Source organism: Rattus norvegicus, chromosome 4 (assembly GCF_021556685.1).
Source record: "Rattus norvegicus strain SHRSP/BbbUtx chromosome 4, alternate assembly SHRSP_T2T, whole genome shotgun sequence".
NCBI classification, from domain to species: Eukaryota; Metazoa; Chordata; class Mammalia; order Rodentia; family Muridae; genus Rattus; species Rattus norvegicus.
The window spans coordinates 11,467,356-11,480,821 of NC_141537.1; the positions used below are offsets into that span (position 1 = coordinate 11,467,356).

A 13,466-nucleotide genomic window follows, 5' to 3' on the forward strand; every position below is an offset into this window, starting at 1 on the left:
TGCAATTTTGGTTCCATGAAACTAGGACACCTTTCTCGAACACAGAGCTCCGTTGCTTGGTCTGCAAAGGGTTACCTAACTTTCAGAGCCACCTTTGGCTAGCAGCACCTCATTCTTCTTTTCCCTCCTCCTTCTCTCCCATTGTTTGGACCGGAATTCTTACACCGCAGGATGGGAAGCTTAGTCGTACTCTCTGCTGGTTAAACCAGTATAGCAGCCTGGTTAATTTATCGGCTAGGGGTGGGGTACCGTCTGGACGACCAGCCCACCTCTCCAAAGAGCAATCTGGGATTTGCAGTTTTCAGCTCTTCAAACCCGCTTGGTAGGACGGGACTCTTGGACTCTAATCCTCCCCCAACCCGAATCCTCGCGCGTTCTGATGACGTCACGAGAACTGCGCAACACCTGGGATTCGTGGTAGTTCTGGAAGAGAGTCCCGCCCTAAGTTCTTACGATTCGAGAACTACATTTTCCAGAAACCCTCGCGGCAGCGCGCCAAGGGCCGCCCGGGGCTGTGATTGGCTGGGGAGCCGGCCGCACGCGGAGGAGCTCAAGGAGCAGCTCTGTTGCGACAGAGGCCGAGCGGCGAGGCCCCGTGAGTTGAGGGGGAAGGGGCGCCGGAGGGGAGGAGAGTGCGGACCCGTGAGCAGGAAGCGGGAGGAGAAGCAGAAGGGAGCTCTGGGTCGGGATGAAAAGGACCGAAAGGGAAAAGAACTGGCCCAGGCCGAGACGCCGGCGAACGGGGTGTGGGGGAGGTTAGGGGCAGCGAGCGCGGAGACCCTTAGGGACCCGCCGGGGAGGACTCGTGGTTCCCAGAGAGAAACCACGCCGCAGTCGGTAGGGTGGAGGAGAGGGGCGGAAGGGAGGTCCGGGACGAACTCCTGGCGAAGAACCGAAAAGGAGGCGGCTGGCAGAGGTGCGCGAGCGCCAAGTTCGGAAACTGGAGACGAGGGGCAGAGCGGTCCCTCTCTAAAGGCCCTGGGGGAAGAGCGCATCCAAGTGAAGCCGGCGGCGGCGATTGGCGCGCGAGCCCCAAGGGAGGAGATGAGGCTGGAGGAGCGGTCGAGAGAGTGTGAGAACCCTGAGAAAGTTGGCGGGGACAAGAGTTGGGCACTCGAGGCTTAATAGGAAAATTCCAAGGAGGGATGGGATCCGGCTCAGACATTCTTACCGGCAAGTTTAGAATTTTGGAGTATCTGTTTGCTTTTCTTCAGACTCCTGAAAGAACAGTAACTACCCCTGTGGCTCATCATCATGCCTTCCGACCTGGCTAAGAAGAAGGCAGCCAAAAAGAAGGAAGCCGCCAAAGCTCGACAGCGGCCCAGGAAGGGACATGAAGAAAATGGAGATGCTGTCACAGAACCTCAGGTGGCAGAGGAGAAAAATGAGACCAATGGCAGAGAGACCACAGGTGATGGAGGTGGGTTGCGTGAATTTCCTGAGCTGGTTGTCTCAGCCAAAATCAGAATCTGGATGCAGATGCATAGGCCTTTAATCCCAGCGCTCAGGAGGCTAAGGTGAAAAGATGGAGGGTTTGAGGCCAGGCTGGGCAGCTGCTGCTGCTTCTTTTTTAAAAAGACAAAGTAAAGCACCCACAGACACATGTCTTTATATGCCATGAAACATTACTAGCACCCACACCCACGGAGTTAAAACTTGTTACTGACCAAGGAAACTGAACTCAAGTGGCAAACAGATTGGAGTTTTTGATCTACCTTGGTGCTGCAGTAGACAATAAAAGAAGGCAACTTCTACTATTTCCTGTTTCTCTTCCTACCTGTGGTGGTGAGTATGTCAGGCTTTACCATATGCTACTCTTTTTTTGTGAGGCAGGCATTTGCAAACAGCAGGGTTTCTCTGTGTAGCCCTGGCTGCAGGGATTAAAGGTGTGAGCCACCACTCCTGGCTCATATGGTACTTTTAATGTCACAGGGATAGTGATTATACCAACAAGCAGTGAGTTACAGATTATTGCATACCTTTATGTAATTTTTCTGATAATTTAGTTGTGGGTTTTGTTACTTAGGTTTGGGGGATTTATTGTAGCATTTTCCCCGTACTAGATAATGCTACTCACTTCACACTAGAAACATAGTTTGCTCTCAAAAAATTTATTTTCTAGTTCCCTTTCTCTGTTGCCATGACAGAACACTCTGACCAAAATTAACTTAAGAGGAAAAAGTTCATTTCTTTTCATAGTCCCAAGTTCATCTTTGAGGGAAGTAAGGCAAGGACTTTTGTTTTATTTTGTTTTGTTTTTCAAGACAGAGTTTCTCTGGCCCTGGCCCTGGAACTTGCTTTGTAGACTAGGCCGGCCTCAAACTCAGAGATCTTCCTTACTCCTTCCTCCAGAGTGCTGGGATTAAAGGCATGGGTTACCACACCAGGCATCAGCTAGCTTTCTTATGTAGCACAGACCCACTCTGCTAGAGACTGCACTGCCTACACTGGATTGGACCCTGTACATTTTTTTTTTTTTTTTTTTTTTTTTTTTGGTTCTTTTTTTTCGGAGCTGGGGACCGAACCCAGGGCCTTGCGCTTCCTAGGTAAGCACTCTACCACTGAGCTAAATCCCCAGCCCCAACCCTGTACATTTTAATTAGCTACTAAGAGAAGGCCTCATAGGGCTGGAGAGATGGCTCAGCGGTTAAGAGCACCCAACTGCTCTTCCAGAGGTCCTGAGGTCCTGAGTTCAATTCCCAGCAACCACATGGTGGCTCACAACCATCTGTAAAGAGATCTGATGCCCTCTTCTGGTGTGTCTGAAGACAGCTACAGTGTACTTACATATAATAAATAAATAAATCTTTAAAAAAAAAAAAAAGAGAGAAGGCCTCATAGCCATGGCCACCGGCTGGCCTGATGGGGGAGCTCTTCAGTTGAGGGCCCTCTTGACAGGTTTATGTGAAGTTAGCAGCTCATGTTAACTGTGACATGGGGAGACATTACAGCATGTGCTAATGAGCATCCCAGCCTAACGCCTGTCTTCACTGCCCAGGAGAACTGCACGGTCTTCTGGTGCATGTAGGCTGCTCAGTGTCCTTTGAATCTTACCAGTTGTTGTCCTTTTACACATTAAGTTCTTGTGTCAGCTTGTGGCTTGTGTTTCCATTTGTTGTCCCCCATGTCCTTCTGCAGTGTTACTTCTGTCTACTTTTAGTCTTTGCAGTTGTTTATTCTGATTTGAGGGACTGTGTTTGGGGTGTATGTGTTTCTGTGTGACCATCACCACAGATACATTAAATATTTTGAAGAAATACAGTGTTAATAATGGGAATAGTAGTGTAGCAACTAGAGTTTGAAAATGACTGATAGAGTCAAGTGGTAGGAACTGTCTCTAAAATAAAATTCTGGAAGGCAGCTAGTGTGATCAGGTTAGGCTGTGGGGAAGCTTTATCCATGGCCAGAGCTGTGGAAGATGGTGAAGGAGGAAACAATGGGAGGGCAAGGAAGTGGGAGGGTGAGAGAGCTTAGAATCAAAAGGGCTCTCGAGGAAAGCTTGTCTGTGAAAGCAAGGTGTTGAGCAAGTCTGTGCCATAAGCACTGTGTATAAAGCCTGCGGAACTCTTAAGTCTGTTTCACATGACCTGAACTCAGGTCCTGTGGGATCTGCCTATTGGTCCCAGATCTGAGTCTGCAGGACTGACCCTTCCCAAATTCCACATTTGCCCCAGAAGTGGATTTGCTGACCAAGGAGCTGGAGGACTTTGAGATGAAGAAAGCTGCTGCTCGAGCTGTCACCGGTGTCCTGGCTTCTCACCCCAACAGTACTGACGTCCATATCATCAACCTCTCACTCACCTTTCATGGTCAAGAGCTGCTCAGCGACACCAAACTGGAATTAAACTCAGGCCGGCGCTACGGCCTCATTGGCTTAAATGGAATTGGTGAGGCCCTTGGGGGTCCAGTGGAGGAGGTTTCTCTTTCTTGGTTTGTCTGTCACTCAGTATGTATTTAGCACTAACAAAGCAAGAAACTGACTGGAGGGCCAGACATGCCTGGGACAAGGGGCTCATAACACAGAGCTGTGTGTAGCATGTGCCATGGGAGTAGTTTTTTGATAGAAGGTGCTGGAGAGGTTGGTGGGAGTGAGGGTGAGGAGTAGTGGTGTGAAGCCTTTATAAGTGAACAGATCTCACAGGCACAGTAAGGTTAGACTTGAAGGGAAATTGGAAAGGAGATCCTGAGAGCGGGTGATTTGCAGAAGGGGGATCCTGGTTTGCTTGTTAGGGACAGGTGCAAAATAATGGCAGAGAAATGGCTGAGTGTCTTCTGTCGCCCTCTCAGGAAAGTCCATGCTGCTCTCTGCCGTTGGAAAACGTGAAGTACCCATCCCTGAGCACATCGACATCTACCATCTGACTCGGGAGATGCCCCCTAGCGATAAGACACCCTTGCAGTGTGTGATGGAGGTGGACACAGAGCGGGCCATGCTGGAGAGAGAGGCTGAGCGCTTGGCTCATGAGGATGGTATGGCTCACACCCAGGGCTGGGCTGGGCTGGGCTGGGCTTTCTTCTAGGACCCTCAGGGAGCTCACAGTCACGTGCTGCCCACAGCGGAGTGTGAGAAGCTCATGGAACTCTATGAACGGTTGGAAGAGCTGGATGCTGACAAAGCTGAGATGAGGGCCTCAAGGATCTTACACGGATTGGGTTTCACACCTGCCATGCAGCGCAAGAAGCTGAAAGACTTCAGTGGTGGCTGGCGGATGAGAGTTGCTCTTGCTAGGTGAGTTTCCCCTCTCTTCCATCCTCCCTTGGAGCTCCTGTCTCTCAGAGGGGAATATTATTCACTCCAGTAGGGATGTAGAACAGGGATGGTGTTCAGTGTGTGTCAGATGAGATAGCCATTAGAGATGTAATGTGGATTGATGTGTGGCCTGGACTCAGTGTCCTGGCTAAAGTACTTAAGAATACTTCCATGCGGGCTAGAGAGACGGCTCAGAGGTTAAGACTGCTCTTCCGGGGTTGGGGATTTAGCTCAGTGGTAGAGCGCTTGCTCAAGGCCCTGGGTTCGGTCCCCAGCTTCGAAAAAAAGAAAAGAAAAGAAAAAAAGACTGCTCTTCCAGAGGTCCTGAGTTCAATTCCCAGCAACCACACAGTGGCTCACGACCATATGTAGTGAGATCTGATGCCCTCTTCTGGCCTGCAGGCATACATGCAGGCAGAACTCTGTAGTTAAAATAAATCTTGGGGTTGGGGATTTAGCTCAGTGGTAGAGCGCTTGCCTAGGAAGCGCAAGGCCCTGGGTTCAGTCCCCAGCTCCGAAAAAAAGAACCAAAAAAAAAAATAAAATAAAATAAAAAATAAAATAAATCTTTAAGGGGAAAAAAAAGGCTGGAGAGATCTCAGTGGTTTAGAGCACTGACTGCTCTTCCTGAGGTCCTGGGTTCAAATCCCAGCAACCACATGGTGATTCACAACCATCTGTAATGAGATCTGATGACCTCTTCTGATGTGTCTGAAGACAGCTACAATTTATTTATATATAATAAATACATCTTTAAAAAAAAAAGAATACTTCCATTCTCAGTCTGGTTCTCAGCACATGGTCCAGTAATACTCTGAGCAGACCTGAATAAAATGGTAGATATGTGTCTGTTTTCACCTTGACCCCTTCCTTCCTTTTGTGCTTCTGTCCTAATTTTTATGATAGTATAATGTTAGACAGCATTGGTGCTACCTGCCCTTTTTAACCCCTGTAAACTTGGGGTTAAAGTGAGTTTGAAGTCCAGCACTGTGCCAGTGCCCTCTCCAGGGTGCTGAGGTGTATGTGTTTTCTCTTACAGTAGTGGAGTATCTCAGGCTGCGCACTGTATGTAAACAAAAAGACGAATTATTGTTTATGACTAGAGGAACAGGGTCGGGGGAGCCCAGCTGATGTAGTAGGTCCTGAAGTGTAATGTAGCTTAGTGTGGGCTTCATGTGGTGAGAGATAAGGAAGTTCCTGTGTCTGTCTTCTTGTCTCTCCTTACAAAGCCATGAGTGTGTCCTCCTTGGGCTCTATCCTGATGACTTCCTAATCCTGCTCCCCTTACCTTACCGAAGACCAACATTCAGATGCATTTACTCCCCCCCTCTTACTGCCTCTCTGTGGGGAGTCCACACTATTCAAGCCTGCTCCTTGGAAGCAAGTTGGCAAGGCTGCCCCATGACCCCTGAGAGTAGCCTCTGTGTCTTAGATCATGAGTGTGGTGACTCCACTTGCTCACCAGAAGTTGCACTGACTGGCTTAAAAGTTCTCTCAGTGCAGGCTGGAATGTGATGTTCAGAAGTACTCTGACCAAGTTCCCCAAGACTGGTGACTGCGGTCTGGAAGCCAGGGCTTCAGCCTGTCTGTTGTTTTACCAGTGTAAGAAGAGGACATTCTTTGGCCAGTTGCTGGGGTCTGTCACCCCCACCAAGTAATCTAACCTGCTTGTTGCCTTAGTAACTTGTTTCCTCTCGTGCCTCTGATGCTTGCCAGCTGCCATCACAGCCCTCAGGTGCAAAAGGTCTTCTCAGCCTTGCCTACCGTCCGAATTCCTGTAACTCACTTTCTACCTTTCTTTCAGTCCTGAACTCTGGAGTCCTTCCTTCCTCTGAAGTAGAAAACAGATTGGCTTAAGAATTCAGTTCAGACCTGAGCAGCAGTGAGACAGCATTTACGATGCCTCTGTTTCCTTTTGCATCCTTCAGAGCCCTCTTCATTCGGCCCTTCATGCTGCTGCTGGACGAGCCTACCAACCACCTGGACCTGGATGCTTGCGTGTGGCTGGAAGAGGAACTCAAGACGTAAGAGATGGGGCTGGGGGCTGCCGTCCCAGGGCGTTAGGAGCAGAGTACAGTGGAATTAGGTGCTCAGAAGCTGCCCTGATGAGTGTGTGAAGGGAGGCCAGAGACGAGCCAGATGCAGCCAGTGCCAGTGTACTCAGACTGGTCCTTGCTCTTTCACTGGAGTGAGGGTTTGTTTTTTTAGGATTGTTTTTTAAATCTGAAATATATGAGCCTTTTGTTTTTCCTGTGTCCAAAAAACAGCATCCTCACTAAAGAAAATGTTTTAATCCTGTGTGTGCATGTGCATACATGTGTACATGGATCATGTAGTGAGTCTAATGCTTAAATTCATGGTGTGATAAAGAAAAATAATAGTAAATACTGTCTCGACTTTAGAAGGGAACAGGAGCTGCCTTAGCGCTATCTTTAAAAAGAACTTCTGTTCCTCTTCTTGAGTCTGTTTGGGTTGACCCCATGCACGGTTCTGGATACCTTTTTTAAATACCTGTATAGACAGACTGTTGGCATCACTACTATGCCCATCCCACTCCATTGCCTTGGGCTGTCTTGGAACTGAAAGGCTCAGGAGCCCCCTTACTGAGGGAATGCAGCATTGCCTGTGTCCCTGCTGGCTGCAGAAGCTTCAGGGGCACTCAGATTTACTAAGGGTGGGAGAGTGAGGGCCAGGAGGGTCTCGCCATGTAGCCTTTTGTGACCAACTCTGACTTGAGACCTTCCTGACTGGCTCTTTGGCTTCACAGTTTCAAGCGTATCCTGGTCCTTGTGTCCCATTCCCAGGACTTCCTGAATGGGGTCTGCACCAATATCATCCACATGCACAACAAGAAACTGAAGTACTACACGGTGAGTGGGCCTTGGTCTCTGGGCTCGCTAAATATTTGAATTTGTTATTAAAAAGTAAAATAACCCTTTAAAGAATGTCAACCCAGTATATTTTAGTCCCAAAACCTTTGCTTCTTTCTGCCCATAGGCCACAGTTGGCAGCTGCTTTGTGTGTGTGTGTGTGTGTGTGTGTGTGTGTGTGTGTGTGTGTGTGTGTGTGCGCGCGCGTTCGTGCGCGCTCGCGCTTTGCTGCCTTCATTGTTGTTGTAACAGTTTGGTGCACAAGAAAATAAGTTAGTATCTTAACAGCCTCACTGTTGTGCTTTGTCTCTTTTGTCTTAGAAAATAGTTGGTTTTATTGCTATTGTTAATAATGTGTCCCTGTGTGTGGGTTTGAGCATGTGAGTACAGATGCCTGCTCAGGCCAGAACAGGCTGTTGATCATCCAGAGCTGGAGTTAGAGGCAGTTCTGAGCACCTGCTGTGGATGCTGGGATCAAATGAAAAACACATCACTAGATGAGAGAATTGCAATAAGAATGTTAATGAAAAGTAGTTGTGGCGGCATCTACATGACCCCAGCACTATGTTGGCTGATGGATAAGGGTCATGTCAACCTGGATTCCACAGTGAGCATCAGTCTCTAACAGGGAAAGGGAAACATAGACCTCTTCCTAGGGAGCAGTAGTAGTCTCTAATATTGCCTCCCGACATATTTGCAGACTCTGTTTGGGGCTTTTGTTCTTTAATGTGTATTTTATGTATTCATTGCATATATGAGTCTTTATGCATCCCAGTGCCTGTGAAGGCAAGAAGAGGATGTCAGGTCCCATGGGCTACCATGTGGTTGCTGGGAATTGAACGCAGGTCCTTTGGAAGTGCTCTTAACCACTGACCTATCTCCAGCCCCTCTTCTATAATCCTTAATGATCATTCTATTCTTCGGGTTACTTTTAAATTGGTACTCTTCCCCCTTAGCATGCCTATATGGTATGATCCCTGTATGGATGTCCTGCAGCTTGTTGGCTTGGTCTTTTTTTTTTTTTTTTATAGATTTATTTACTTTATGTATGTGAGTACACCGTAGCTGTCTTCAGACACACCAGAAGACGGCATTGGATTCCATGACAGATGGTTGTGAGCCACCATGTGGTTGCTGGGAATCGAACTCAGCTCTGGAAGAGCAGTCAGTGCTCTTAACCGCTGAGCCATCTCTCCAGCCCCTGGCTTGGTCTTTTTAATGAATGGCTAGCTTGAATCTTGAGCTTTGTCTGGCTCAGGTAGAAACCATGGCAATCCAAGGCATGGTCTGCGTCCAGTTGGTTTGTTTTCTCTTGTGGGGGATAACCCTTACCCATATGTGGTTCAGCACTGGTGTGAGTGAGTAGTCAGAGATGGCCAAGAGCCTGAGCTTCATGGTGTCAGCTGTGCTCAGGGCTTCTGATGGTGCTGGGTTCTTCCCCTTAATCTTTGGCTCTGCCATAGAACCTGGCTTAGCCTGGCTGAGCAGGAGTCATGGACTTGAGAATGTATACCCATACATTTGCAGTTGGGCTGTAGCATGGCTTAGTGCCACACCCTTCCCTGACAGGAGCCATTTGAGCCATGCCCTGAGTTCCACCCTCAGCCCTGCAAGAATAAATAGCAGGTTCTGTTAGCATGTGCTACTGTAATAAAGTTCCTGTCTACTGCTCAGCCTTAGAGCTCAGCCAGTGAATGATGCCCCGCCCTCTAACCTGAGTGAGAGCCCAGTGAGCCCTGGGTAAAGCTGCCATCTTGCCTGGGGCATTTCCCCACAGGGTAATTATGATCAGTATGTGAAGACACGGCTGGAGCTGGAAGAGAACCAGATGAAGAGGTTTCACTGGGAGCAGGACCAGATAGCACACATGAAGGTAGGGAGGCTACACTGCTCCTCTCCTCCTGGATTGGGATGCAAAGGGAACTGGAGGAACTGGGAAGATGTGGGTCATTCTTATTCTAGGGTTGAGTTGCTACTTCCTGTTTCCCGTGCACACTTCAAGTTCCCTCCTGGTCCACTGCAAATAATTCAAGGCCTTCCTGTGTCTTGCACTCACTCCAATCCTCCTTCCGGTCTCTTGCAGAACTACATTGCCAGGTTTGGCCATGGCAGTGCCAAGCTGGCCCGGCAGGCTCAAAGCAAAGAGAAAACACTACAGAAAATGATGGCATCCGGACTGACAGAAAGGGTTGTGAGTGACAAGGTGAGGTGTGACCACTGTGGTTAGGTAACTGGAGCATGAGTTTAAGACAGCCCTGACTGAAAATGCCTCCTCCTCTAGACGCTATCATTTTATTTCCCACCGTGTGGTAAGATCCCACCACCTGTCATTATGGTGCAGAACGTGAGCTTCAAGTATACAAAAGACGGGGTGAGTACAGTGCTCTCTGTGTAGCTAGGCCGGTGCACTTTGCATGGGCAGCTGAGCAGTGGGAACCTCTCCTGTTGTTGCTGACTGCATCTGCGGACTTTGCCGGGGAGCAGTTGTTAGCCAGGTTTAGCAGGCAGAAGCAGTGGGTTGCAGTCAGCTTTGGCAGTAGTACCCTGTCCGTTCTTCCCACCTATGGGGTTGGCACACCAGGCATTAATTCAACTTTGTCCCTCTCTCTTTACCCACCTCAGCCTTGCATCTACAATAATCTAGAATTTGGCATTGACCTTGACACACGAGTGGCTCTGGTAGGGCCCAACGGAGCAGGGAAGTCCACTCTGTTGAAGCTGCTAACTGGAGAGGTATGGTGCTAAGGTGGCATGTCATGGCTTCCTATTGGTGTATGAGTGAGTGTCTTGGTGGTTGAGTGAGCCACCTGAAGAGCCTGGGGTGGGGCTGAGGCCAGGGATGTCTTCCTGTGAGACGGTGGGTGGGGCGGAATCTGTATGACTGAGAGTGCATGCGAATGCATGCATACAACAGTGCTTACGTCAGGCTATAAAGACAGCCTATCCAGTGGAGTTTCTTTTGAGAAAATGTGTGTTGTAGCTACATCATGTGCTTCATTAATGTTTTGTACAGTGGACCTTTCTTGTCCACTTAGTGGGCTGTATATACTTTACATTTGGTTCATTATATATTCATGTGGGAGTCGGTTCTCACCAGTGGGTTCCAGATCAACTCAGATTGTCAAGCTTAGAAGCCAGTGCCTTTATCCACTGATCTCTGCACAGCCCCCTAACACTTCAGAGTGCCTAGAAGGTAGTCTGTGTGTTAGCTAGTGCAGGAGACCAATTAGGGGGTTGTTCGAGCCCTGTTCAATATACATGTGTTTGCTTCTGTCAGGGATTTTCTTCCCCCCAGTTTTACTTAATACTCTTCCCTAGCTTCTGCCTACAGATGGAATGATCCGGAAGCATTCTCATGTCAAGATAGGGCGTTACCATCAGGTACAGACTTGGGGGTCAAGGTTGGGGGTCAGGGTGGAAGAAGGGGACACATCTATCCAAACCTCTCCTCTGGGAACATAACTCCTCCCTGTGTCTTGTATCCTGAGCAAGTGTCTGGGAAGGCTCCTAGGGCGGGCCTCTCTTAGGGTAGACCCCCGTCACACCAGGTGGCATCCTTTTGGAGGAGGTTCCCTCAAATGTGGTCTTGCTTTCTCTGCAGCACTTACAGGAGCAGCTGGACCTGGACCTTTCCCCTTTGGAGTACATGATGAAGTGCTACCCAGAGATCAAGGAGAAGGAGGAAATGAGGAAGATCATTGGGAGATATGGCCTCACTGGGAAACAGCAGGTGAGAGGAGGGCGGGAAGGACCCAGGATGGCTCAGCGGCTATGCTGTCTTCACTCGTAGGTTTGGAGGTGATCCTGAGTCTCCTCCACCCTTCCTCTGTGGTGCCATGCACTATGGGGTTGTGGGTAAGATCAGTGAAAGGAACTCTGAGAGGCTCTTGAGCCAGAGTGCTTGAGGGAGCGAAGGGAATTGCCACCTAGAAAACAGACATGAAATCATGTCATTGCATGTGGACTTATGTTCTAAGAGTGAGATGCGTGTTCATGCTTCCAGGTGTTCCGTGTCAGATCTCAGGACTAATGGCCTGGCCGCTGTCTTGCCTTGTGATCCTAGGTCATCCTAAGCTCATGTCTTGCCCCCTCCCCCCCCAAAAAAGAACAAAACAACAACAAAGGCAGTAATGGTAACAAGAGCCAGGAAGGAGGGAGTCCCCGCTGTGCAGCACCTGTAATGCCAGCATCGGGTCCTTACGTTGTCATGGCTCCTCTAGGTGAGCCCAATCCGGAACCTGTCAGATGGGCAGAAGTGCCGAGTGTGTCTGGCCTGGCTGGCCTGGCAGAATCCGCACATGCTCTTTCTGGACGAGCCTACCAATCACCTGGACATCGAGACCATTGATGCTCTGGCAGATGCCATCAATGAGTTCGAGGGTGGCATGATGCTCGTCAGCCATGACTTCAGACTCATCCAGCAGGTGAGTGTGGCCTGGGGCACAGCCGTGCTGCAGGGAGGGCATAACAACATCCGCTAAGTTCAGAGAAGGGTCTCGGGGCCATATGGCCAGCTCTCATGACTCAGGATAGTGGTTAACTTGGTATCGATGACCCAAATGAGAAAGTCTCCTTCTTACTAATCTCTGGAGATTCTCCAGCCCAAAACTGAGTGTTGTAGTGAGAAGGATTCGGGTTAGGAGGAGGAAAGGTTACCAGCCTTTCTGTGCCTCTTAAGAAGCTAGGGTAGAGAAACCAGTGGGTCATGGAACCTCTGAGTAGCCAGGAGCCTGCTGGGACCTGAAAGCAGAGGGAGGCACAGCAGGAAGGATCTACCTTAGAACTGAGATTCAGTTAGAATCAGAAGAGATTAGAATCAGAGGCTCCAAAGAGCCTGTTTGGTGGTGGAGTAAGCTGCATGTAGTTTGGTTGGGACCTCAAGAGTAGTGGTTGCTTTTGGGAAGCCCAGTACTGGCAGTGGGGAGGGTGCCAGGGACTGGGCAGATCAGCCCAGCATCTACTTCCAGGTTGCACAGGAGATTTGGGTCTGTGAGAAGCAGACAATCACCAAGTGGCCTGGAGACATCCTAGCCTACAAGGAGCACCTCAAGTCCAAGCTGGTGGATGAGGAGCCCCAGCTCACCAAGAGGACCCACAACGTGTGAGCCCTCAGCTAGGCTTGGGTCAGGAATGCCACCTGGAGACTGCCAGCTGACACCTGACCAGCCACTCAGGACAGGACCCTGGGGCCGCACTCCCGCACTGCCGCAATGCTGCCCCCAGCCTCTCCCCTCAGCCTGCCTTCGCTGCATCCTATCTCCAGCTGGACAGCGCCTGTCCATTTCCTACCCTCCTTCCATTTGGGTCTGTCTGTCTGGACTCGGCTGGCTGTTCCCTCCAGACCCTTGCTGGTGACCTTGCCCTGAAAGATGCAGCCAGGGGTGCCTGGGTTAACCCCAGGGCCCAAGCCCTGCTCTGGCCCTGGAAGGATTCAAGAGCCTCATTATGGGTTTCGGTGATGTTGGAGAAATACCACCAGCCCATCACCCCCGTTCTTTATTGCTTCTGGTTTGGAGCTCTGGGCCAGGGCCTAGTCCTGGTCGGTATTTTAATAATTATTTAACAGTGTAGATCTATGTGTCATCTACCAAGTGTCCAATAAAGGAGGAGGAAGCTACACACCTTCCTTCCTGGGTCTCTGAGCCTTTTTCTCTCCCTGCAGTCAGCATTCACTCCTCTCAGGCAGCTGTGGACCTGATGAGGCCGGAGTCTGGAGGACTTACCTCCCCCACCCACCCCTTTCTGGATTGAGCATTTCCTTAGGCCAGGGTTGCAGGAGATTTCATGGATTTTGGATGTGGAGGGCTTGTCAGATAGGAGACTGACCTTGCCAACTTTTTGGAAGT

General features: G+C 49.6%; 1 protein-coding gene across 16 annotated transcripts; it reads left to right on the forward strand.

Annotated features, from left to right (window-relative positions):
* Window positions 1-511: 511 nt before the first annotated feature.
* Window positions 512-13,260, forward strand: Abcf2 (ATP binding cassette subfamily F member 2). 16 transcript variants are annotated; one of them, NR_174137.1, is made up of 15 exons: window positions 512-595; window positions 1,215-1,420; window positions 3,675-3,887; window positions 4,288-4,470; window positions 4,558-4,729; window positions 6,679-6,774; window positions 7,518-7,624; window positions 9,398-9,493; window positions 9,704-9,830; window positions 9,902-9,991; window positions 10,243-10,353; window positions 10,939-11,001; window positions 11,222-11,350; window positions 11,841-12,044; window positions 12,588-13,260. NR_174137.1 is itself a non-coding variant. In NM_001398837.1 (15 exons), exons 2-15 carry the CDS (start codon window positions 1,255-1,257, stop codon window positions 12,723-12,725), a joined length of 1,884 nt encoding a protein of 627 aa, NP_001385766.1. In that variant the 5' UTR covers window positions 512-595; window positions 1,215-1,254; the 3' UTR covers window positions 12,726-13,260. The 16 variants fall into 16 exon arrangements, 14 of the variants coding, with proteins under 14 accessions (NP_001385766.1, NP_001385767.1, NP_001385768.1 ...); NM_001398837.1 differs by having other exon boundaries at window positions 7,518-7,620; window positions 9,704-9,823; NM_001398838.1 differs by having other exon boundaries at window positions 3,678-3,887; window positions 7,518-7,620; window positions 9,704-9,823.
* Window positions 13,261-13,466: the final 206 nt, after the last annotated feature.

Bases quoted from the DNA above. Each gene is read 5' to 3' on its own strand.
- Abcf2 (NM_001398837.1), top strand. From the start codon at position 1,255: ATGCCTTCCGACCTGGCTAAGAAGAAGGCAGCCAAAAAGAAGGAAGCC. The intron at 7,621-9,397 runs GTGAGTGGGCCT...ATTTCCCCACAG, and splicing joins AGAAACTGAAGTACTACACG to GGTAATTATGATCAGTATGT. The intron at 11,351-11,840 runs GTGAGAGGAGGG...TGGCTCCTCTAG, and splicing joins GCCTCACTGGGAAACAGCAG to GTGAGCCCAATCCGGAACCT.